The 25,189-nt window shown below is 55.7% G+C and overlaps 1 protein-coding gene across 10 annotated transcripts in view; it reads right to left on the reverse strand.

Moving 5' to 3' along the window:
* TNS1 (tensin 1) overlaps nt 1-25,189 on the reverse strand; it is a 257,548-nt gene that overhangs the window by 64,434 nt on the left and 167,925 nt on the right. For all 10 annotated transcript variants that reach the window (XM_054043851.1, XM_054043849.1, XM_054043847.1 and 7 more), the window contains one exon: nt 677-2,440. In XM_054043851.1, coding sequence (XP_053899826.1) covers nt 677-2,440 — 1,764 coding nt within the window. The remainder of the gene's footprint in view (nt 1-676; nt 2,441-25,189) is intronic.

The raw sequence follows: 25,189 nt of genomic DNA on the forward strand, positions 1-25,189 counted from the left end.
CCCTGAGCTCAGCCACGCTGCTCACGCTGTCCCCCGCCTCACCAGCTGGGCACTGCCCAGCGGCAGGGCAGTGATCGCACCTGGCCAGCGAGGCCGCGTGGGAGACGGCTCCCCTCCAGTCACAACCCTATTTGCACGGAGAGGGGCCTCTGGGAATGGGATGTGGGATGTTTAACGCTTCCCTGAGTGCTCTCTGTCCTGTGCATCTGCGTTTCATCTCACCCTTCCCACAACTCCCACCCCTTTCTCCCTCTGGCCCCCTGGGCGTGATTCCCGGGCCCAACCCTGTCCCCAGGGACAGGCCCCGAGTCTCCTCTCCTGGGAACCGCTCGCTGCGGAGGGGGGCCGGGCTGCCTCTTTCCAAGAGCGAGGATGGAGAGGATTCCCCTGGTATGTTAGGGGCCCAGAGGGCCTGGTTTCCAGGGTCAGGCTGGGCCATGGGGCACGGGCGTCTCCATCCCAGTGGGACTCCCACACAGCCGGAGCCTCGTGGATGCGTTTGTGGCTCCATTCTGCTTGTGGACCCAGCCGCAAGAGCTGGGCACGCAGGCCCCCCGCCTGCTCTCTGCAGAAGGGGCTCCCGTAACCCGCCCTCACCCAACAGCCTAGGACAAACGCAGCCTGGCCCTGGGGTGACGGCCGGCCAGAGGTGGCACCGCAAATCAAAGCCTCTTACCTGCTACTCTGTGGGCCACCAGCCCTTCCAGGTTCAAGGGCTCTTCTTCCGAGGGTCTGGCAGGCTCGTGGTGATGCTCCGCTCCCTTCGGGGGCATCTGGGCTTGGGCTGTCGCTGGGGGGGATGGGGGCGACATGATCAGGGGCTGCTGAGGCCTCACAGGGCTGTAAGCTGTTGCCAGAGAGATGGGAGAGGCTGGGGGACTTCCCGGGGGGCGGCTGTAGCCCCTTGTCTGCGGCACAGGTGGCTGCTGGTTCTGATAGCCGTAGGGTGAGTAGGACACCCCAAAATCCTGCCCTGTGTACTCTGGCTCGCCAGCGCCCCGGCCCGGTGGTCCTGGTAGATAGGCTTTGGCCAGCGGTTCAGAAGCCGGTGGGGGCTGGGTGACAGCAGTGCCCATGGCGTTGTGGGACATGGCTCCGAAGGCGTTGCTGGGTCTCGGCTGGGTCACTTGAGGGGCTGCCTGGCTAGGAAGGCCCGACACTGGCTGGGCAGACAGAGAGGAGACCACCGGGCCGGGCTGGTCCTCTGTGGAGGCCACGGGGACACTCTGGGACTTGTGCATCGTCGAGACGGACGGGTCCAGGTCCAGCATGAGCATGTTCAGTGCTTCTATCGACTGCTCGATCTCCTTCGGGGAGGCCACCTGGGGGAACTCAGGGATGCTGTGGCTCGGAGGGGGGGCCACCTGCAAGGGGCTGGGCTGGGGGCTCGAACTGGAGACGCTAGGGCTTTGGCTTTCCAGGCCGCCGTCTTGCTGGCGGGAGGAGGGCCTGCTCCCGCCGCTGCTGCCGCCCTGCTGCTGCCAGGCGTTGAGGCCCCTCTGCACGGCCTCCCGGCTGCTGGTGCTCCGAGCCGGCGCCTGGGGGAGCTGGAGGCCCGGCTCGGCGGCTGGGTAGGACTGAGAACGGTACATGTCGTTGGAGTCAAAGCCGTACAGGTAGGGCTGCGTGGCGGCCGGCGGCCGGGGCAGCAGCCAGCCGGGCTCAGAGAAGCCGGGTTGCTGCTGCCGGTAGTCAGACAGATTCTCCTGAGCAGACACCGAGGGCCGGATCTGGCTCAGCGGGGACTGTGGGTGTCGCCCCATCATGCTCCGCAGCGTATTCTGGTTGTTGTAGGGGTACCCCCCATTGATCAGCGGCTCCGAGTCATACAGCCCCTCCTTGTGCAGCTTGTCTGCGCCATCGAAGCTGGATGGGCCGTTGGGCAGGGAGGAGAGGCTCTCCATCCGGGGCACCTCCTGGTAGCCGACCTCGCTGGCGTTGGTGGTGCCGTCGCAGGAGGAGAGGGTGCCCAGGCTGCCGACGCTGTGCCCATCCTGGTTGGGCAGGTCGTCGTCCAGGATGTCCGTCTCCCGCTCGGCCACCAGGGCGGCGGCGCTCCCGTTGACGTGCACCTGGGCCGGCACCACATGGCGCCCCGTGAGGGCGGAGCCGCCGGCCGGCGCCGCCCCGGGGTGGCGGTTGTGCATGGGGGCTTCGCTCTCCAAGCCGAAGCCGCTCAAGAGGTGCTCGAGCTCTCGCTTCTCCTCGGGGGTCAGTGCCGGGGGTCCGCCGCTGGGCGCCGCCTGCTCGTCAGTCTTGTCGGTAGCGGTGGAGTTGCCCGAGTCGCTGCTGACGGAGAGCGTGTGCTCGAGGTGGTTGGGCGCCGCGGAGAGGGGGGCGCGGCTGGCGTTGACGGCGCCGGTGCTGCCGTGGAGGGAGTCTTTCTTCTTCACCTTGGCATAGAGGCTCCCGTCCAGCGGCCCCTGGGTGTGCCCGAGCTCTGCATGGGGAGAAAAGAACAAAGGAGATCAACGGTTCGCTCGGGGCGGGAGAGCGAGCTAATGGCTCCCATTAAGCACAAATGGCTTCAACGCTCAAACAATGAGCTAAGGGCCCTGTCAGCCGGCTGCCAAGCACTCAGCCTCCCCGCGAAATACACACCACATTCCCACCGCTCTCCTGCAGAGACGCCGGCGCTGCGTCCTCTGTGGCTAATGTGGCCAGAGGAGACGGTGTCTACCGAGACGTTACTGGAAACCTGCTTTCGCTGCGCTGAAAGCCCAGGATGCTCTGCAGGCCGGATCGATACAGCGTTAATGTGAGCTCTCCCGCAAGGTTCAAACTGGATCCTGGGCTGTGTGAGGCAGACGGCCCTGCGTGACTCTGGAAAGGAGCCCCAGACCCCCAGGTTCCCTGCACATCACAGGCCACAGAACCTCACCCACCCACTCCTGCAAGAGACCCCTGAGTTCTGGCTGAGTTACTGAAGTCTCAACGACTTCAAGTTACAGAGAATCCACCGTTTAAACCTGCAAGTGACCCACGCCCCACGCTGCAGGAGAAGGCGAAACCCCCCCAGGGTCTCTGCCAATCTGACCTGGGAGGGAAATTCCTTCCCGACCCTAGATTTGGTGATCAGTCAGACCCTGAGTATGTGGGCAAGACCCCATGGCCAGACACCTGGGAAAGAATTTTCTGTAGTAACTCAGAGCCCTTCCCATCTAGTGTGTCCCATCACAGGCCATTGGGGATATCTGCTGGTAGCAGTCGAAGATCGGCTACATGCCATTGTCGCCAGTGTCATCATACCAGCCCCTCCCTACACTTATCGCGCTCAGTCTTGAAGCCAGCCCCCACTGCTCCCCTGGGAAGGCTGCTCCGGAACTTCTCACACGAACAAGGGGGCTGGCTGGCTGGCTTCTTAGATTCCAGGCCAGAAAGGACCATTGTGATCATCTAGTCTGACCTCCTGGATAACACCGGCCAGAGAACTCCCCTGAAATAATCCGCTCTAGCTCAAACGGAGGTGGTTGTTTTTTAACATCCAACCTTGATTTTAAAATAGCCAGTGATGGCAAGTCCACCAGACCCCGCGGTAAACTGTACCAATGGCGAATTACTCCCACTGGTAACATGTCCGCCTTATTTCCAGTCTGGATTTGTCTAGCTTCAATTTCCAGCCATTGGATATTTGTCTGCTAGGTCAGGAGTTCTTGGGGGTTTTCTTTCTGAGGCCCCCCCAGTATGCTATAAAAATTCCAGGGCCGAGCAGGGGCGCCTCTGGGCTTCAGCCACCGGAGAGCGAGGGGCTTGGGTTTTAGACATGCAGGGCGTGGGACTCAGGGAGGGGGGACTCGGAACTCTAGCCACTGGATGGGAGTTCAGGCTTCAGCCTTGCGGAGATGGGGGCTTTTTTCCTACAGGGCTGAGGGCTTGGGGCTTCTGCCTCCTGGGGCGGGGGGCTCGAGGCCCCAGGCTTCAACCACTGGGGGGGGGAGGCTTGGGGCTCTGGGCTACTGCCCTGGCTTTAGCCGTACAGGGCAGGGGGATTCGGGGATTTAGCCCTGCAAGATGTGGGGGTCAGGGTTTCTGCCCCATGGGGCGCTAGGGGTCAGGGCTCCCAGCTTTAGCCCCCTGGGCGCCAGGGCTCCTGGCTTTAGCCCCACGGGGCACTGGGTCTCAGGGCTCAGCTGGAAGATGACTTCCCTTTCACGGTTACATTTGGAGACCTGTCAGTTGGCCAGTTTTAAATCCATTTAATGGAGCTCTCCCTCCCTTGCTCCTCCCCAGAGAATCGGAGCCTCTCCTGGGGCCAGCCCACCCAGCAGCATTTCAGACCGAGACATTTGTGACCCCGGACACTGCTCTTGTGACCACGTTTCCGCCACGACGCAGCGTCACAAGCCCAATGTGGTCCCACTGCGGGACAAGACCCAGGCTCCCTGCCTGCAAGAAACTGCCTGCTCCATTCTGCACCTTGCGCTCAATGACCGAGCCCCGGCAGGGCCGGACTGAAGCGGCGATGGGGCGACACCAAGTCAGACGCCATCGCCTCGCCACGGGGCTACGCTGAGTCGGCTGTTCAGTTTGGGAGACTCCATCATGCTCCGTTTGCCCCAGCTGACCTCACGCCCAAGCGAAGCAACCAGCCGCTTTGGACCCCACCCTCTTGCAGGCCCTACAGCCCATCCTAGCTCTGCAGATCCCATCCGGGGCCTGATCCCGGCGTGGGAGCAACCTCACAGCCTTGTCCCTCCTGCTGGCACATGGGGGCTCTGCAAAGTGCAGGGCCGGCTGCCGTCCTCCAGGTGACTTTCAGGTTTTTCCAAACGGGTCCCCCAGCCTTAATTTGAAACTGCTCTCTGCTCCAGGGCAGGGAGTTGGGGAACATGAGGTGCCAGGAGAATGTCGTCTCGTATCAGAGGTGCTGCCTTGGCACTACAAGTGTGGCACAGAATAGCAGAGCAAGCCATCTATTTCCCCACTCCGCCCTCCTGCCGAAAGGCCCCTCTCTCCCCGTTGGAGTCTCTCCATTTGTTTTCCCAGATCCCCAGTGAGGTTTCCTGGAAGGCCAGGGAGGCAACATTAAACGCTTTCTTTTTAGAGGAAAAAGTGACTCTCCTCTGGCCGCGAGCCAGAGGCCTGACTCAGAGCCGGAAGACGGCTTCATGCGACAGCGTGAAATCAGAACGCTCTGAGCTGCGGGCAAACACTTCCACAATAGAGCCAGGCGTACCACAGGAGGGAGGCTAACCAGCCCCTATGCTCCTGTCCAAACACGGTAACCTCCACACAACACGGACACACACACACAGAGCACAACCACCATGCAGCACGTGCTCGCACACACACGCAGCCTGACACCCCAGAGCAACACCCATGCAATGCACATCCCAGTCCACAACCCCCAAACAACAAGCACACATAAACACAGCAACAGCCGTGCAATCGCGCAGGGACCCCGCCGCAAGCGACAGCACCGCAGGGTGCGCACGCACAAAATCACAGCAATACCCCTGCCACAAGCGCACAGCGAGCCACGCAAACACACAGCAACATGCATACGACAGGTGTCTGCCCATGCACACCCATGGAATGACAGACACACACACACAGCAACTCCCACACATTGTGTCTGCACCCATGTGCCCATGCAGCAACACTATGGGCAACGGGCATACTATTTCTTGATTAAGGATGGCAAAAAGTCCTCTCTGTACAGAGTGGGACATACAAACCTAGGAAGACACAGTTTGAGATGGGGGGGTTTGATGGATGGGGGGGTTTGATCCTACTTGTATAAGTAGGGGCATTGCCAGCAGCTTGAGGGACGTGATCATGCCCCTGTATTCAGCATTGGTGAGGCCTCATCTGGAGTACTGTGTCCAGTTTTGAGCCCCACACTACAAGAAGGATGTGGAAAAACTGGAAAGAGTCCAGCGGAGGGCAACAAAAATGATCAGGGGGCTGGAGCACATGACTTATGAGGAGAGGCTGAGGGAACTGGGATTATTTAGTCTGCAGAAGAGAAGAATGAGGGGGGATTTGATAGCTGCTTTCAACTACCTGAAGGGGGGTTCCAAAGAGGATGGAGCTCGGCTGTTCTCAGTGGTGGCAGATGATAGAACAAGGAGCAATGGTCTCAAGTTGCAGTGGGGGAGGTTTAGGTTGGATATTAGGAAACACTATTTCACTAGGAGGGTGGTGAAGCACTGGAATCGGTTCCCTAGGGAGGTGGTGGAATCTCCATCCTTAGAGGTTTTTAAGGTCAGGCTTGAGAAAGCCCTGGCTGGGATGATTTAGTTGGGGATTGGTCCTGCTTTGAGCAGAGGTTTGGACTAGATGGCCTCCTGAGGTCCCTTCCAACCCTGATATTCTATGATTCTATGAAAGCGAGCGCGGTGAAGTCTTTTTTCGATTTCAGTGGGCTTTGGGTCAGGCCACAAATTCTTATACATTCTACACAGTATTATTCATTTTTCGCCTTCGGTCCCTTGTTAGTTTTTTGTGCAGATGTAGCCGGGTTAAGTTCAGTCGAAAGCAAGCTCAGGGCACTGAACAGGTCCGTGGACATCAAGAGTTAAATGTCCTTCTGTCCCAGGAGTCTAAGATCTTGGGCCGGGAAGAACGATGAAGATTTTCCCAGGGAGAGATGCCCAGCCGCGGCGTGGCTTTCAATGGCTCCGTACACCCCCACCAAACCGGCCGGTCCCCAGCCTTACTCTACAGCAACTCCTAAGTGAACCATCAAACAAAGGCAATTGGGCGCCCAGAGCTCTGGAGAGCGCCCAGCCTTCTCCTGCCTGTGGACACGCCTCTGCCCAGCTTTGGGGAGAGGATGTTGATCCAACATTCCTCCCGCAGGCAGGGCAGCCGTGACACGGCTCTGCGGGGAACCCAGGGGTTGACTCAGAGGAGCTCTCTTCCCAGAGGGGAGATCCAGAGCAATGCCTCCTTCCAGACCAAACAATCAGCTCTCCCGGGCTCGCCCCACTAGCCAGGCCCACATGCTCTAGGCTCTTTGCTGCCATTCAAGATAAGCGACGCTCCTCGCGCCGAAGCACAAGCAGAACAAGCAGCGCCACTCGGGCTGTTATAGCTGAAGCATGCCCTGGAGGCTGGGCACAAGCCACGGGGGGGCACGCGTCAGCAGGCTATGTCCATACCAAATAAATAAAGTACGTGGCCCAGGAAAAAATAGAGGAAGAGGCTCGAATTAGCGCCCTGGTTCAGAACCCGCCCTGCTGCCGGGAGAAGCATCTCAAAAGCATCCGCAGAATGGGCTTCTGGCAGGGGCCGGGGGGGATTTTTAAAGCTCAAAGCGAGGCCAGCAAAGTCCCGACGTGGCCTTTGGAGCAGATTCTCTTTGCGAGGGATGGAGGCGACGAGCCAGCAGGGAGGCCGAGCCATGGGGACAAACAGCGGGAGCTTGAGACGCTTACAAATGGGAGGATATGCCAGGCCTGGGCTCGGTGATCCACGGGTAGGGTTGCCAATTTTGGTTGGATGTATTCCTGGAGATTTCCTCACATGACATCATCTTTAATTAAAGAGTCGTCTTTAATTCCTGGAGACTCCAAGCCAATCCTGGAGGGTTGGCAACCCTACCCACGAGGCCCTTGCCAGGCCGATGGTCTAAGTCCCCAGCCCTCTTCCACGCATTGCTGTCCGAGGGGAGACCCTCGGGGACGTCTGCACTGCCATACAGGAGCCGAGGCCCCGCTGCGACTGGTCCGCTCAGCTCACTCGGGCAGTGGGGCTACAAATTGCAGGGGAGATGTTTGAGCACCACCCAGCCCAAAGTGACCGGGGCAATTCAGGAGACAGAGGCCCCCCAGCCTAAGGAGCTCGCCCCGGCTTCCTGTCTCCTTGGAGCGACACCAAGCACTGCTACTGGTTAAGTCGGGCTGGCTCAGAGTGGTTGGAGCCAAATTATTTCCTGCTCCGATTTAGCCCATTCCACCATGGCTTGGAAACACCGACTGCTCGGTCCCAGCAGACGCCCGCGAGGCAGGTAAGACCAACCAGCTGCAGGCGGGTTAAGTGACTCACCCATGCCATACGAGGAGTCGGTGTCAGAACTGGGACTATAACTCACGGCTCTCGACTCCCGCGCCTGTGCTTTAACCACTAGGCAACGTTGTACAAGAGCAACTTGCTCACAGCTGGATGGAGATGAGAAACAGAAAAACCCTCCTGAATCCACTTATGCACCCCTGCGCAGCAGATACAGCCCGAGCTCATGGCTTACAGATCGCTTTGGAGGGCACAGAACTAGCAACCTCACTATCTGGGACTGAATCCGGACCATCCTTTTGGGTCCGACAGGGCAGGGAGCAAGGTTAAAAATGACCAAACGCTTCTATTGCCGTGAAAAAAAAAATCATGATTCTCTCTGCAGTGATGGAGAGGGTGGGGCATGTTATAGATTCGCCACATTCACAGCAAAACTGGCAGAATCCCAATTCCTGCTTGAAGCAAGCGGGCACCTGCTCCCCTGGTCAGTTGTCAGACACAAGTGCCAAGCCAAACCAGGGACGGTCCGTCCAAATCTCTGTCCAATGAGAATGCCCCACCTCATCTGTCTCTTGTTTCCCTAGACCATCTGGGATGGCAGCATCCTCACCCTGGCATGCAAAGCACTCCCCATTAGCTTACTAACTTAGCAGCTGTTATTTTTCAAAGGTATCTGACACAACGGGAATGTTTTTGTTCGATCCACCTGTATTGATTCAGGCAGAGAGGATGGAGAAGGGTCCAAACAAAACCTCGGGGCTTTGCTAGAGGAATTCCCTATTCTGCTCTACCCCACGCCCATCACCGTGCTCTCTGATCCCACGGACCCAGGCGCACTGATCTAAACCGAACAGTACAATAGCACGACTCTCCAATTCTCCGACAGCTTTACCCTGCTCTCTGGCCTTCATCCCCCTGCTTGTCCCTTCCCCTTTGCGCAGAGAGAAATCAAACAACAAACAGATTGTAGGACAGGAGCGAGTAGCTGATATAGCAACCGATTCAGATCAATCCAACCTTCTCCAGACACTGGTGGCCACATTCAAATACACTTCCCAAATCGCCGGCCGATGGTGCAAAGCAGGTGTGGCACAGCAGAGCATAAACCGCTGCCCAAGACGAAGGGAAACAAGCGAATCGGCCTCTATGCCAGCAGATCGCAGGAGCAGGGGAAAGACAGCACGGGAGAGGAGCAGAGTTAAAATCGCCTGGGGATGTGGCTACTTGATTTGGTCGACACCCCAACCTGAGAGTCCTACCCGCCGTGTGACCAACTCTGCCCCTCTGCCCACTGGACTCTGAGCTCAGGACAGCTCCAGGGCTGAATTACACCCACTGGGAATCCGGCCCCTGGTTGTCTCCAAACGCATTGCCCTGAAGTGACAGCTAGACCAGCTGGCAGGTGGGGACCGCGCGGCCCTGCGACGGGACGGGGAAGCACGGGAAGCAGGCTGGGTTCCCAACAGGAGCTCCAGGCATTCACTCAGCCCCTGTCCTTCAATCCCGACAGGGTTTCTGTTTCATCGCCTGCCCAGCTATGAGGCTCGGCAGTGCCAAGGAGCCGTCTCTGCCCTCAGCGGGGAAGTGCTGAGATCTGCCTGGCTCTAGGGTGTCGTGAACCAGCAAATTACAGTCTCCCCGTCTTGCAAACCAAATTGGGTCAGATTCACGAGGAAGCAAAGCCCAGCCCAGGAGTCAGAACTTACCAGCTGGATGAAAGGAAAACACCCAGCAGAAGAGGAGGAACTGGGTTAAATTCCTTCCCTTGCTGTTCACTCCCTTTTCCTTCAGTGCCGGAGCTTTCTAAGAGTTCCTGAGAGATGGCAGCCCCAGCTCTGTCTGTCTCCTACCCTGTCTCTCCGCCTGTCAGGAACTGGAGCGGGGTGTTTCCTGGCTCGTGGGATAAAACGCCGTCTGTAATTTCAGCCAGTTGGATCCCAAGGATTTATCATCCTGCAGCTATGTGATTTTAGCATGACATCACGGAGGCTGCGAGTCCAGCAGCCTGCACTGGGCGGCTGCACTGCACAGCCGCTAGACAGAGCACTCGCCCAGAGCCGGGCGGCGAGAGGGAAGGAGGTGGAGAAAGGGAGGAGAGGTGAATGGGCAGAGAGTGTGGTGGGGCAGGGGATGAAGAGAGGGAGATGGAAAGTCAGAGACCAGAGAGAGCCAGACAGCCCGAAAGAGGAGGTGATTTTTCCATTCCCCCCGGGCCTCAGCTCTCTGCGAACGGGACCACACAAGGGACGTCCGTGCTCCTCCAGCTGCGGAACAATCACATGAGAAGGACGGGGGTTAAACAGAGCCTGTGGCCAACCGAGTGACACTGGAACAAATTCACCCCGACTGAACCCCACTGAAGCCAATGGAGGGATGAGAACGTAGTCTATCGAGAAGGAAGCAGAGATAGATAGATAGATAGATAGATAGATAGATAGATAGACAGACAAGGGGTGAATGGGGATAGATAGATAGATAGATAGATAGATAGATAGATAGATAGATAGATAGATAGATAGATAGATAGATGGGGTGGATGGGGATAGATAGATAGATGGGGTGGATGGGGATAGATAGATAGATGGGGTGGATGGGGATAGATAGATAGATAGATAGATAGATAGATAGATAGATAGATAGATGGGGTGGATGGGGATAGATAGATAGATAGATAGATAGATAGATAGATAGATAGATAGATAGATGGGGTGGATGGGGATGGATAGATAGATAGAGGGGGTGTATGGGAATAGACGGTTGATAGATAGATAGATAGATAGATAGATAGATAGATAGATAGATAGATAGATAGATAGATAGATGGGTGTATGGGGATGGATAGATAGCTAGAGGGGGTGTATGGGAATTGATGGATGGATAGAGGGATGGATAGCTAGATGGATAGATAGAGGGGGTGTATGGGAATTGATGGATGGATAGAGGGATGGATAGCTAGATAGATAGATAGATAGATGGGTGTATGGGGATGGATAGATAGCTAGAGGGGGTGTATGGGAATAGATGGTTGATAGAGGGATGGATAGCTAAATGGATAGATAGATGGGTGTATGGGGATGGATAGATAGCTAGAGGGGGTGTATGCGGATAGATAGATAGATAGATAGATAGATAGATAGAGGGGGTGTATGGGAATTGATGGTTGATAGAGGGATGGATAGCTAGATGGATAGATAGATAGATAGAGGGGGTGTATGGGAATTGATGGTTGATAGAGGGATGGATAGCTAGATGGATAGATAGATAGATGGGTGGTGTATGGGGATAGATAGATAGAGGGGGTGTATGGGAATAGATGGTTGATAGAGGGATGGATAGCTAGATGGATAGATAGAGGGGGCTTTTTTATTCAAACCAGGACATGCATCACAGTTGAAATAGCATCAGGACAGGGCAGTTTCAGGGCCTCGGGACTCTTGCCCCACCCTTCGGGAGGTTCGAAAGACAAAGGCATTCTCACACGCTGTGCAGACACACGCAGTTCAGCCTCCTGTTATTTTAGCAGCCAGGTCTAGTGCTGGAAGACACTTTCCGAGCACAGTTCCAGCCGGCTGGACTCTACACGCGCTCGCTCTCTTTCTTATTCAGACAGGTTTAAGTTTCAAGGAAACTTTGACAGTGAAAACCAGGAATCACTTTCGCTGGGTATTAACCATTTTTTCCTCGCCGAAAGAGGCTGCGCAAGGCCTCCTACCCACCGAGAAAGCCCTGCCGGCACTGTGCCCTGTTGCAGTGATGGCAGAACACAGATGGGGCATACTCCAGAGTGGTGTCCAGCACCCACGACGTACGGTTCGGGTGCCCCGCGCCACTCCAAATCAGGGTGAAGATTCAGCGTTTGACTTAAGAAAAATACCCCAAAGCGGGGATGATGCAAACACTTACTCTTCAGCACAGTATCCCAAAGCGCTTGGCAAACATTCCTACAGCAAGACTCACAGCAACCCCTGGGAATAGGTGAGAATGACAGTCCCCATTTAACAGATGGGGAAACTGAGGCACTGGGAAGTAAAGCGTCTTGCCGCAAGTCACACCAAGAGTTTGCTCTTCTGCTTCCCAGTCCCGGGCTGCAGCCACTAGACAATGCTGCCCCCTCCATGCTCTGATCTGGCTGAACCTCGTGGGAAGCTCAGGAAAACAGGCTCTGTCCCAGTTCTTTAGCATTTCCCCTTCTGGAGCCAGGGCATGGATGTGAAACAGACAAGCTGGGTTAGTTTGGAAGGCAGGGAACATTTGGGAGGTTGAGTTTCTGCCAAAGATTCAGGCCAGCTCTTATTGTTGGTGAGCCGGTTCAGGAGCCAGTGGGGTGGGAGTGATTCCAGGAGGGCATCTGGCCACCTTCTCCATCATCATAAGGGGTACGTCTACCCGGCAATCAGAGCTGTGCCTGCAGCACGCATGGACAGACCCGAGCTAGCTTTGACTGCGCTAGAGCGGAGAAGACACGGCAGCACAGGCTGGCTGCTCAGGTACACAGAACAGGGTCCCAGGCAGGTTTGTACGGCCCATGCTACATACGCTTCCCGGCAATGGTTAGTGGAGTCAGTAGACAGCTCCACGCGCCGCATGCCCGCCGCCGCCAGCAGTGGAGACAGACTCGATACGTCCAATGTCCCTCGCGCTTGCGCCGACCGTGCTACCGAGAACCACCCCCCGGAGTACCAGCCAATCCTGCACTCCTCTGCCTTCAAATCACAGAGCAGACTCAGAGCCCAAGCCAGCGGAGGGGACAACGAGAGTTCTTCAACCTTAGGTTGTCTACACTCGCGAGCGTACAGCGGTAGAGTTGTACTGCTCGGGTAGCTGCTCGGTGCCAACGGGAGAAATCTCCCATGCTTTGGCTGTACCATGGCCTCTTGGGCCCCACACCGCAGCTGAGAAGGAGGGCATGACTCCCCCAGACCACCGCCACACTGGTTAATGCATGCTGCTGGCTGCCTCTGGGCAGGCTGTGATCAGCTCCAGCGGGTGCACTGCTCCCTGACAGACTCACTCCCACTCCCATGCTGCCTCCTGGACCCAGCCCACCTCTACATCCCACCGGGAGGCTGGCACTTATGAAGACGCTGTGGCCACTAGCCAGTGTGCCTGTGCCAGGCCTCATAACCGGGCACCTGCCCCAGGACCTTCGCACTGCAGCCACCATCCCCGTCTTCTCCTCCCCGGTCATCTCCTGCCCTGCTGCTCCCACCGGGTAACTTCCCAGCCTGGTCCCTGTGAGCACAGGCCAGACAAGAGGCTGCGGCTGACTCCACTCTCCAGTCCAGCGGAAGGGATGGGTCTTGGAATGGGGTGGGGAGATCACCCAAATCGTCAAGATGCAGAGCTCTGGGGCGTGGGTCCAGCCCGCCCTGCACCACCTAGTTAAGGAACATGATGAGCTCCAGCCGTGCCAGAGGCCGGTCAGCGCTGTGAGTGTGCCAGGAACGGGTGCAAGAGATCAAACAGCCGGCCAGGGAGAGAAGGGAGGAGTGGTCGGCTCCGGCATCTGCAGAATGTTTTAAAGGCCCAGGCAGACCAAGCCCACCGCCACGCCAGGCTGCTGTAAACAGAACCCCAGGAAGGCAATGGGGGAGCGATTCCAGCAGCAGCGAGAGGCACAGGCCAAAACAATTACTCAGGTGGGGAATTAGCAAGTCTCCTGCAGATGTCGGAGCTGGACGCGGGTCAAAGGCATCCAATCCCCCATTGCCAGCCCGTAAAGTCCTTTCACAGACGACATTCAAAATCGCTTAGCTAACAGCAGGCGGGAGGGGGGAAACGGGGAAAGTGGGGAACTGGAGAAGGTGGAGAGATTCAGGGGAGGAATGGACAGAACCGTCGCTGTAGGGAGGCTACGCCGCCCCCCCCCCTTACCCACGGCAGGGCTGTGTGAGCGCAGCCTAGGGGGCTACACCGCCCCATAACGAACCGTGGGACTGATTTCATGACGCACGTCCTGAGGTAAAGACGTGCATGAGACGGGGTCTCCCTGCCATGCGATACATCAGCGCACGCACCGCCCAGGGCCCCCAACTCCCGCTGGCTTCCCCGGGAGTCACACGGGCACCGGTGTGCTGCAGGATTGGGACTAGCAGATCAGGGAACGGGATTTCTGGAGGCCGCCTGGCAGACGGTTAGAGCCGGGGACTGACAGTCAGGACACTCCAGGATTCTCAGCGTTGCTCTGGGAGTGGAGCAGTTTAAGCTAGAGAGTAGAGCCGGGGGGGGGGGAGAGCCAGGACTCCTGGGTTTCCGCCCTAGCTCTACCACTGGTGCATGGGGCGGAAAATCACTGAGTTGAAAAATGTTTATATTTGGGTGCTTAACTTTGAGGCACCGAAATAAAAGGCCCAATTCCCACAGAGGAGGAAACCTTTCAGCCCTGACTGGAGTCAACGGGAGCCGCGAGATTCAGCACCCTGGCTTACTTAGCTGCCTAAATACAGACACAGGTGTCTAACTGCAAGCACCTACCTTGGAAAATGTTGGCCTGACTGGGGATAAAGGCAGCGACAGGCCGACACCCAGCAGCAGTAAGAACAGACGTGGCTTGTGTTGTCCAAGGGAATGCTACGTTCCATGACTGTCATGCTTTTTTCTGAGGCCAGGATATAACATTTATTTCTTGGGATCCAGGTCCCCATTACAAGCCCCTGCAGAGGATGGAGCTAGACTGTTCTCAGTGGTGGCAGATGACAGAACAAGGAGCAATGGTCTCAAGTTGCAGTGGGGGAGGTCTAGGTTGGATATTAGGAAACACTATTTCACTAGAAGGGTGGTGAAGCACTGGAATGGGTTCCCTAGGGAGGTGATGGAATCTCCTTCCTTAGAGGTTTTTAAGGCCCGGCTTGACAAAGCCCTGGCTGGGATGATTTAGCTGGGAATTGGTCCTGCTTTGAGCAGGGGGTGGGACTAGATGACCTCCTGAGGTCCCTTCCAGCCCTGATATTCTCTGATTCTATGAATTTCCAGTGACAGAAGGAAGGGCCGGTCTGGCAGCCCTGGGGTGGGAGGCACTGGGCTGCTAAACTTACAGAGGGATCTAATGTCCGCTCCCTTCCCGCCCTGTTCCCAGTGGGAGCCAGGCACATGGCTGAAGTAGCTGAAGGTCCTTGCTGATGGAGACATTGCATTAACGGGCTCCTAGCTGCTAGCCCACACTGGCCAGCACAAAGGCCATTGGAGTGGGGAGAAAGATGGTGGTGAAGGTTGGTGGGCCCTGAGATCTTTCTACCACATTACTCAAAAAACTAAACCAATTATAACTTCGGACTGGCTTTTACCCTATTATCACCCTGTGGATTACCCTCTCCTTCCAGAGGAACCTGCTACCCAACCTTCCACGTGCAACGGAGGTGAAGCAATCGAATGCCCAAGGCCTCGGCTCACCAAGGATGGAGCCTTTGAGACAGACCAGTCTGGCAGGCGCTAGGTCCCATCTAGGTCCTCCCACAGGCAGCGAGCTGTTATGAATCTGTACTACGGGCGCAACCAGGCCCAACCGAGACCACAGCCCTAGAGAGCTGGATGCTGCACTGACTTGTAGCAAGAGACAGCTCCCGCCCCAAAGAGCTTACAATCTGAATAGATAAGGCAGAAAAAGGGTGGGAGAAAGGAAGGATAATTTCTCCTCATTTTACAGCGGGGGAAACTGAGGCACAGAAAGACGAAGTGACTGGCCCAGGGTCACACAGGGAGTCTGTGGCAAAGTCAGGAAGTGACTGTAGATCCCCCAAGTTCCAATCCAGCGCCTTAACCACAGCAGTATAAGAGATCTCCCCACACTACACTCCCCAGAGCTCCAGCCAGTCTCATTTTACGTGTCTCAGGTGAATGGCGCGCCCATCGCTTTCTTTGGGAGGCCATTACGGCGTGACAGAAGCAGAGGGGGTTTCTTTCAGAACCACAGGCAGACAGATCTCGTGCACAGGGCCGTTTTGCTGATATTTAGTTGATCTTTTCCGTTGCTGAACTTCCCTCTGCTCAGTCACTCTGGCCCGGATTGTGCGGGACGGTTCCGATCTCGCCATTAACCCAGCTCGATAGCATGGCTGAGAACGCTACAGAGAGAGAGTGACTCTGCCGGCCACTCTCAGACTGTCCCTTGCAGGCAAATGCTATTTGTGAGGATACCACAACGCCCTGGAGTAATAGGATAAATGTGCTGCCTCATGGAGAGCCCTGAAATACATCCTGGGCAACAGCTATTTTCACCATGCCAGTGTGATTAACCCCGGATTTATTTCTGTGATGCAGACACAGCGCAGCAGAGAGTTGAAAGAGGCACATCAGACATGACCTAGACTTGAGAGTGCTCAGATATGATGGTGAAAGGGCTCTATGAGAAAGACAGACAGACAGACGGGGTGTTTGGGAATAAACAGACAGATGGGGTGTATGGGGATAGACAGACGGGGTGTTTGGGAATAGACAGACAGACAGACAGATGGGGTATATGAGGATAGACAGACAGACAGATGGGGTATATGGGGATAGATAGATAGATAGATAGATAGATAGATAGATAGATAGATAGATAGATAGATAGATAGATAGTCTGTCTACCTAATCTAATCTCCATACACCCCCCGCCTGTCTATCCATCCTCGAACATATCTATCTATCTATGTTCAGGGATGGAAAGACAGACAGACAGATAGTTAGCTCTTCCTCTATAGTTCTCATGTAACTAAGCTATTCATATTTAGATCTATTATTAATGTATGTCTTTGTTTAAAACTTTCTTTCAATGAAAAATGGCCTTTTCCTTAAATAAATATTTTTGTTTCTTTCAAAATGTTCCTGATTTTCAACAACAAAAAACCCCTTAAAACCCCAATTTTTTTCCCTAAACTGAACGAAATATTTGTTGACAAATGAAACAAATTTCCGTGAAATACTGTGGGGGGGGAAGAAAGATCTTTTTTCCCTAGCAAATACTGCCCATTCTGATTTCTCCTGTGGTAGTGCCTATCCACTCAGGCAGGAGTTGAAGTCACAGGTCCGTCTACATGGCCTCCGGACACAAGGCCCCTTAGGATGAATGATTTCAAACACAAAGGTCCTTCGTACAATAACAGCTGGCAACAATTAATCCCTAAAGAAACATCTTGCACACACTATAGAACTCGGGGGCTGGGACTCAAACCACTGCAGATGGTCTATCTGGCCAAATTAATGGGGTCTAGATCCTGGTTCCTCCTGTGGCTACATTGCACGGGTCTGCCAGGGGCGCAGGAGCCCACGTGGCATAGGGCCAGAAGAGCGAGCGCTAATCCCCACGCCCTGGCCTAGGGGGCATGGCCATATGACCAAAGTGCTCATGCGCTCCACCAATCTCCGCTAGCTGGAATGGCCCCTGAGGGGTTGTTAAAGCTGGAATGGCCTACCTCCCTCCAGGAGCTGCACTGGCACCCAGCCAGCCCCAGGAAGGGGGGCCCAATAAGGAAGCAAAGAGCCATCTTTGCTCCCTACAGCTCCTGCCCTATGGGTGCATGCTTAGGATTCCCAGGAGATTTGAATTCCTGTCTAAAGCAAAGATTCAGAGCTGTGAACATTAACAAGCCAGGCCAGCGAGAGGAGATGCTCCGGCTGGAAGCAGCTGATGGGAGGTCGTGGAATCTCCTTCCTTGGAGGTTTTTAAGGCCCGGCTTGATGGAGCCCTGGCTGGGATGATTTAGTTGGAGTTGGTCCCGCTTTGAGCAGGGGGTTGGACTAGATGACCTCCTGAGGTCCCTTTCAACCCTGAGATTCTATGATTCTATGATTCCATGTGCACAGTTCCCCGCTCCCACCTGCCGTGACTTCCCCCGCAAACTGGCCGCGGCCTCCCCAGCGGGAGACAGGAGGCGGTGATATATGGCCGCTTTGGTGCTTAACCCAGCAAGACAAATGCTACCAAAGACGGGGAGGGATTTGGGGCAGGCTCTGGGCTGTAAATAACCATACTGGCTCAGGCGGAAAAACCCGAGAAACCGATCCAGATAAACTGCCTTGTTGTAACCGGCCCATGGGCTGAGCGCCACAGACACCACTGCTGGGAAAAGCTATTTAAGGGCAGTTACTGGTTCTAACATTTCTCATCTCTCCAAGGCCTGTCCATTGAGGCCATGGGGTCACGTATCCAACGGCGTAAACCAGCATTGCTCCCCCGGAATCCATAGAGCCAGATCCCCAACGGGTGTATGCGGCCACAATCCCGCTCGCTTTTGAGGGAGCGACGCCGATTTACCCCAGCTGAGGATCCAGCCCAGCTCCAGTCCAAACCCGTTGCAGAGGCTCTGCCCTGTTCTTTAAAAGAAGGTTTCTCTATAATAAGCGGCCGGCGCAGAGGCCTGCTGGCGGGCCGCGAGACAGAGGCATCGCCTCACTCGCTCACGGCCCCCTCACCGCGCCCAAACGGCTCCCGGAGCACTCATGTCAGAGCGCGAGTGGCAGCTCTGGAGCGGAGCGGGGGGCTCAATCTCTCCGTCCTCGACGGGGCTTGCTTGGCCGTTTCTAGACGTGGCATTTCTAGGGCACCCATGTTTGAGCTGCTTTTCCCCTCGGCGCAGCTCTCCTGGCCCAGCTCCCGGTGGTGTTCGTGACGTGACGACGGCTGTCACCAGGCCGAACTCCCTGGGCCGGCTCTGCCTCCGCAGGTCAAGGGGGCCCAGGCGAGCGCTCTCTCTTCCCGGGGGACGTGCTCAGGCTGGGTTTGTCTACACGAGGGCTCCCTTCTTTGTGAGGCAGCCTGGCAGGAATGTGAAGCGGAGGGGTCAGGACCCCAGCCAACAATGCAGCATCTGTGGAGAAAACTCCTGCTGCAAATCCCATTGTCATGCCCCAGCCGCATGGCTCGGCTCCGCCCTGCCGAATGCCCACAGGGGGGCAAGGGGCTGTTTGCAGGAGGAGACAGAGGAGATCTGCCTCGGGAAGGAAAACCTGGCACGTGACGCCATGTGCATCCCTCCACCGCCCCAGCACTTGCTAGCGCAGCGAGATGCTCTCCCGGAACAGTTGTGAGGGTAGAGATTGTGAGGCGATCTGATAGACGAGGCCGGCTAAGTACCTAGATAAGGAGATCGCCTGTTGCTGTGAGAGCTCTGCCCTGCCACACAGGGGCAGTGTTGTGACAATGAAGTACGTTAAAGATTGTGAGCCGATACGATGGCAACAGGGGCGTCTCAGAACTCAAAACGACCTCGGCGAGTTGGAGACGGGTCTGAAATCAACAAGGTGGAAATCCGTGAAGACAAGTGCAAAGTACCGCACCTGGGAAGGAAAAATCAGATGGGGAATGACTGGCCAGGCGGTTGCACTGCTGAAAAGATCTGGGGCTACTGGATTGAATACGAGTCAACAGTGTGATGCTGATGCGAGAACAGCTCACCTCATTCTGGGGTGTGTTAACAGGCGCGTTGTATGTAAGACACGGGAGGGAACTGTCCCGCTCTGCTCAGCCCTGGGGAGGCCTCAGCTGGAGTGCTGGGTCCAGTACCGGGCACCCCACTTTAGGACAGATGTGGACAAACTGGAGACCGTCCAGAGGAGAGCAACAAAAATGAGAAAAGGTTTCAAAAACTTGCCCTAGGAGGAAAGCTTTAAAAACCTGGGCATGTTTAGTCGTGCGAAAAGGAGACGGAGGGGGGAGCTGATAACAGTCTTCTCATATGTGAAGGGCTGTTATAAAGAGGACAGTGGCCAGTTGCTCTCCATGTCCACTGAAGGCAGGACAAGCAGTAACGGGTTTAATCTAACAAGGGGGGGGTTAGGTTAGAGAATAGGAAAAAAATTGAACTCTCAGGGTCGTGCAGCTCTGGAATCGACTTCCCAGGGAGGTTGTGGAATCTCCATCCCTGCAAGTTTTTAAGACCAGGTTGGACAAAGACCTGTCAGGGATGCTCAGGTTTACTTGGTCCTGTCTCAGAGCAGGGGGTTGGACTTGACGACCTCTTGAGGTCCCTTCCAGGCCTACAGTTCTCTGCTTCTATCTAAGACAGGCTGTCAGACAGATACCTGGCCTGTCCAGAGATGGCAGTCCCCGTCTATCTAATGTTCCCTGTTACCCAACACAGCACAGCTGGGTGACGTCTGTGTCCACTCTTCCATGGCAATTTGTTGGAATTTTAAACGCACTCAGTTTTGCTGGGCGGGAGACAATTTTGCCTTCGCTCTCCGGTAACATTTTGCTGGGGCTGGTGTTCACGGAAGGCCAATTTCAAAGTCACCCGCGCAAGGTGGCGAAGCGTTGGCCCCAAATTAAATTTCTGTGCCTGAGGGCTTCAGAGCTAAGGCAACCAGCAGAGAGAATCAAGCACACGACTTATCTGATCAAGCGCAGCTAAGCAACACCGTTTGAAAATCCAAGACTCCCAAAGAACACAGCAAACGTTTGCAAAAAAAAAACTGGCAAAGAATTTCAAACAGCAAACCCGTTGGAGGACACTGCGATCCGCTTCTGGATCTTCTTCAGGCACAAAAAGAGGCTAAACTCATCCAGTAAATAAATTACTGGCTACAGGTGATCTGCCCAAAAGGATCCAGAAGGACTTGGAATTTTCCAGCTCTTTCCGCACTTGTACTAAGTGCACCATGCGCAGTGCAGGGTCCCAGTCCCAGGGTTTAAGGCTAGAAGGGACCCCCAGATCCGCGATCCCTCGTGCCGTGTCCCCTGGAGCCGCACCTGCCCTGCACCTCTCAGGATTGCTCTGCGTGCTCCCCGCCAGCCTCCTGGGCCGGCCAACACGGAGCGTGGCTGAGTAGCTCTTGTTCCCTACGGCCGCTGCGCCCTCCTGAGGGGACGTCGTGGACGGGACGCGGAGCCGACCCTCCAACTCACATGGCCACCTCGCCCCCCCCGCACCGGCCTGCTGCCTGCGGCATTGGGGAGTGCTCTCACGCAGGGGAAAGCCAGCAGCGCTGGAAGGAAGGTACCAGCTGCCTGATCCCTCCCTCTCTCTCTGGTGCCAGTGCCAGCTCCCCCGACCAATACACACTCATTCTTGCTATGTCAAAAATGTTGCATGCAGTTCTCGGACCAAATAAGGCGAGAAGAACGGTAAACAAGGTCCCACGCACACGCTCTCCCTAGGACACCCGCTCGCCCCCTCCCGCTCACATTGGCTTGTCCTCTCTGGACTGGGCTCCGGCTACGCAGCGCATCAAAGGCTTGGCTCTCCTCTTTTTCCACTCCAAGTTCCATGTGATTAGAGGCTCCTGCAGTCTGCCAGGGCACCTCTCCTCTCCCTGCCTGCCCACCGCAGCCTCTCCTCGGGTTATCAGAGAGCAATGCTACAAACCTCAGGGCCCGGGAGTGCTTAAGAGACAGGCAGGTAACTCAACACAGGCATGCTCCAGGGAGGGAGAAAGAAAGAAAGAACCGGTGCAATCTCTGAACACAGCGCTCACTGGAACGAAAGTCCTGCACACAGCAATTCTGAGGCACAACCACAATCATCTGCCAGTAGAGAATGGGTTAAACCGGAGCAAAGAGGAAGCAGGCTGACCCTCCTGCCTTGCACCTTTAATCCTTTTGGCCCATTGGGACTTGCAATCCCCCAAATCTCCTCAGAGAGTGCTCAATCAAGCGTTGGCCGGACGGGACATTTCAGGCCATGACGCTTGCAATGCCCCGGTGCAAACATCTCTCCGGCCACCTCGGTTCGCACCTCGCTGTTTGGGTGGGGGCCAGAGATGCTGGGTTCCCACCCAGCTGGTGGAGAGCATGTTCCCCCATGGGTGGAGTGAGAAAGACTCACCCTCAGCAAGTTCGCAGATGACACTAAGCTGGGGGGAGAGGTAGATACTCTGGAGGGTAGGGATAGGGTCCAGAGTGACCTAGACAAATTGGAGGATTGGGCCAAAAGAAATCTGATGAGGTTCAACAAGGACAAGTGCAGAGTCCTGCACTTAGGAAGGAAGAATCCCGTGCACTGCTACAGACTAGGGACCGAGTGGCTAAGCAGCAGTTCTGCAGAAAAGGACCTGGGGATTACAGTGGACGAGAAGCTGGATATGAGTCAACAGTGTGCCCTTGTTGCCAAAAAGGCTAACGGCATATTGGGCTGTATTAGTAGGAACATTGCCAGCAGATCGAGGGAAGTGATCATTCCCCTCTATTCGGTACTGGTGAGGCCACACCTGGAGTATTATGTCCAGTTTTGGGCCCCGCATTACAGAAGGAATTGGAAAAATTGGAAAAAGTCCAGCAGAGGGCAACGAAAATGATTCGGGGGCTGGAGCACGTGACTTATGAGGAGAGGCTGAGGGAACTGGGGTTATTTAGTCTGCAGAAGAGAAGAATGAGGGGGGATTTGATAGCAGCCTTCAACTACCTGAAGGGGGGTTCCAAAGAGGATGGAGCTCGGCTGTTCTCAGTGGTGGCAGACGACAGAACAAGGAGCAATGGTTTCAAGTTGCAGTGGGGGAGGTCTAGGTTGGATATTAGGAAAAACTATTTCACTAGGAGGGTGGTGAATCACTGGAATGTGTTACCTAGGGAGGTGGTGGAATCTCCATCCTTAGAGGTGTTTAAGGCCCGGCTTGACAAAGCCCTGGCTGGGATGATTTAGTTGGGGTTGGTTCTGCTTTGAGCAGGGGGTTGGACTAGATGGCCTCCTGAGGTCTCCTCCAACCCTAATCTTCTATGATTCTATGCAAAACCCTGGCCCGGCTCACCAGCACACAGGGGCAGTGTCCCATGGGGAGGTGGGGTCCCCTGTGGGGAGGGGGCCAGGTCGGCTCACCCTATAGAAGCCAGCACCAGGCTGGCCTGCAGGGATTCCGCACTGCTAGGGAGGATCGAGTTGCCCAGCCATGATTCACAGACCCTAACCTCTCCTGGGAGCGGCTGTTTTAAGCCCACCCAAGATGGGGACAGTGGCTCTCAGCCTTGCATTGACAGAGCTGGGGATGGGTGGATCAGTGGAGCTCCCTCCAGGCCTGTGCACACACCCGGCCCTCCAGAGAGCTGGGTGCATAGACTCCTGTTGGCACTGCAGCATGTGGGAGGGAGATGGGCCCATCCGCAGAGACCTACCAGAGCCAGAAGTGTTTCTAAACATGTCAGACACCTCTCTCCGAGATCCCAGGGCTGCGGGAGCCGCCCTGGGGGATGCCACGTGCCTCTGAGAGGGGCAGGAGAAGGGAGTTTTTTCTACCTGCCAGGGCCTGAGATCAGGCGTCCAGCAACTGCTCATGCGACAAAGATGCAGAGCTGAGCCGGGCACCGCGTTCCCAAATCCCTCGTACGCCCTGGGAGAGATTCTGGGCTCTGCCCCATACACCATCTCGGCACATCCCAGATGCTGGGCTACTTATTATCATTATTGTTATTATTTTGTAATTATTTTCTCTGGACTATACCTTGGCCAAGACATTTGGACCCTGACAAAAAAATAATTGACGCCCCCTGATTTATAGGAATCACTGAAATGCAGCCACCTCTGGGGAGGAACTCAGCAACCCTTTAAGGGCCCAGGCTTAGACCCTCAAAGGTCTGTTTCCAATGGGAGTCAGGTGCCTAAATACCTTTGAGGCTCTCAGCCCCAATCCAATGTCTAACAAACGCAACGTGAGTCTTTGCATTGATTTATGGGTCGCTGGCTCAGGTCCAAATGGAACGGCAATGCTATGCAATAGCTGAGATCAGGAAGTGAATGATCAAAATGTACCCAATTAAACTAGCAGGGGAAAGTTAAGGCGGCAAAATACAATGACCTGTTCAGTGTTACGATGTGGCCAGGAGATTGAAGATAACATCCAGCGCTTGCCAAAAATGCCCCGGGAGCTTTGATGAAAACAAGGAGCTGGGATCTTTGTCTTCCATCTCTTTGAAGTTTGAAACCGTTAGGTCCGCACCGCTATTCTGCCGAGGCCTTGGGATTTCAAACACTTTCCATAAAAACCTTTTCCAGTCCCCTCCAAATAGTGGCAAGCCATATTTGTGATTCAGTCCAAGAAGACAAGATGTTTCTTCCACATCCGCTGCCTATCCGAGGTAGCCATCAGCAGGCGTTTCCTGCCCCATAAGCGCTGTTTAAACTAACTAAAAAACGAAACCCAACGAAATCCGTTGCTGCAATATCAACAGCAATCAATCAAAACAGGAAGCAGCTGGTCCCAAACTCTTTCTGAGCGGCTGTTTTTGGGTTTTTCCTTCCTGAGGGAAGGATATTGGTCTAGTGGCGAGAGAAGATTTGGGACTCGTGGGGTCTGTTCCCAGCAATGGCACATTGCATAGTCATTGCGCTGGCCCATGCCTCAGTTTCCCCACTTCTGCACACTGGGTGTGAGAGTCCCTACCTCCCAGGCATGGAGAGAGTAGGCATTAGTAGTGCTGGGTGCTACGTAAAGGCCAAGGAGGTGGAATTCCACAACTAAAGCCAAAATTCTCCCTCCTCGTTGCTGATTGGTCAAGTCCTTCCTTCTCCGCCTCTCAACCCGGCAGGGTCCATGTTCCACCTTCTCCATCACCACCGTTATTTTATCCCTGCGGCTGCACTGACCGTCCAGCTCCCTCCGCTTCACGTCCTGCCCAGAGCATTCTGCTAAAAGACCTTCCAGTGCCGGCCGCCGACCCAAGACCTTAGCTCCGCGAGGGAGCTGGGGCTGCAGCGGTGAGAGTGGAAGTGTTACCCGCACCTGCAGCACGGAAAGCACCTGGTGGAGAGGAAGGTGCTGGCAGCAGATTGCACGACGGGCTTAATTCAGACTGGGAGGCGCCCCCCACTACGCTCAGTGGAGCTGCTCCACCAGAATAGAGGGGAGCAGGCGGAGGCCTGCGCACCCCAGAAAGGTGCAGGGAGGGACGGGGCCTGCTCAGTTCAGATCAGAGATGGGCCAACTGCACTGATCCAGACCCAAAGTCGCGGCAGCTCAGGTCCCGTGGTGTGGTTCACTGAGATCCTCCACCTGACATGTCAGATCCCCGCGGCTTGGACACCTGGCCTCACTGGGCTGCTGCACGACCAGGTACATCTCAGCTCATCTATCCCCTGCCCTGGTGGAGGCCTCCGGCACCGGTGGCACCTCGGGGTCCCTCCTGCTCTCTGCGTGTGGCACACAACAGCCACGGGTCTTTCTCTCATCCAGGCTTGGGGGCTCGAGGCAGAGGGGCCTGGGAGGGGTTAGTGCCCCATGATGCGCTGCACGTCAGACTAGCGGAGCTGGGGGTCCCTGCTGCTTGAAATCAATGGCCCTTTGATGGTTTCCTCTGTGCCTACTTCCTCACCACACGGACAGGCGGGACCTG

This window comes from Malaclemys terrapin, chromosome 11 (assembly GCF_027887155.1).
Source record: "Malaclemys terrapin pileata isolate rMalTer1 chromosome 11, rMalTer1.hap1, whole genome shotgun sequence".
Taxonomy (NCBI): Eukaryota; Metazoa; Chordata; order Testudines; family Emydidae; genus Malaclemys; species Malaclemys terrapin.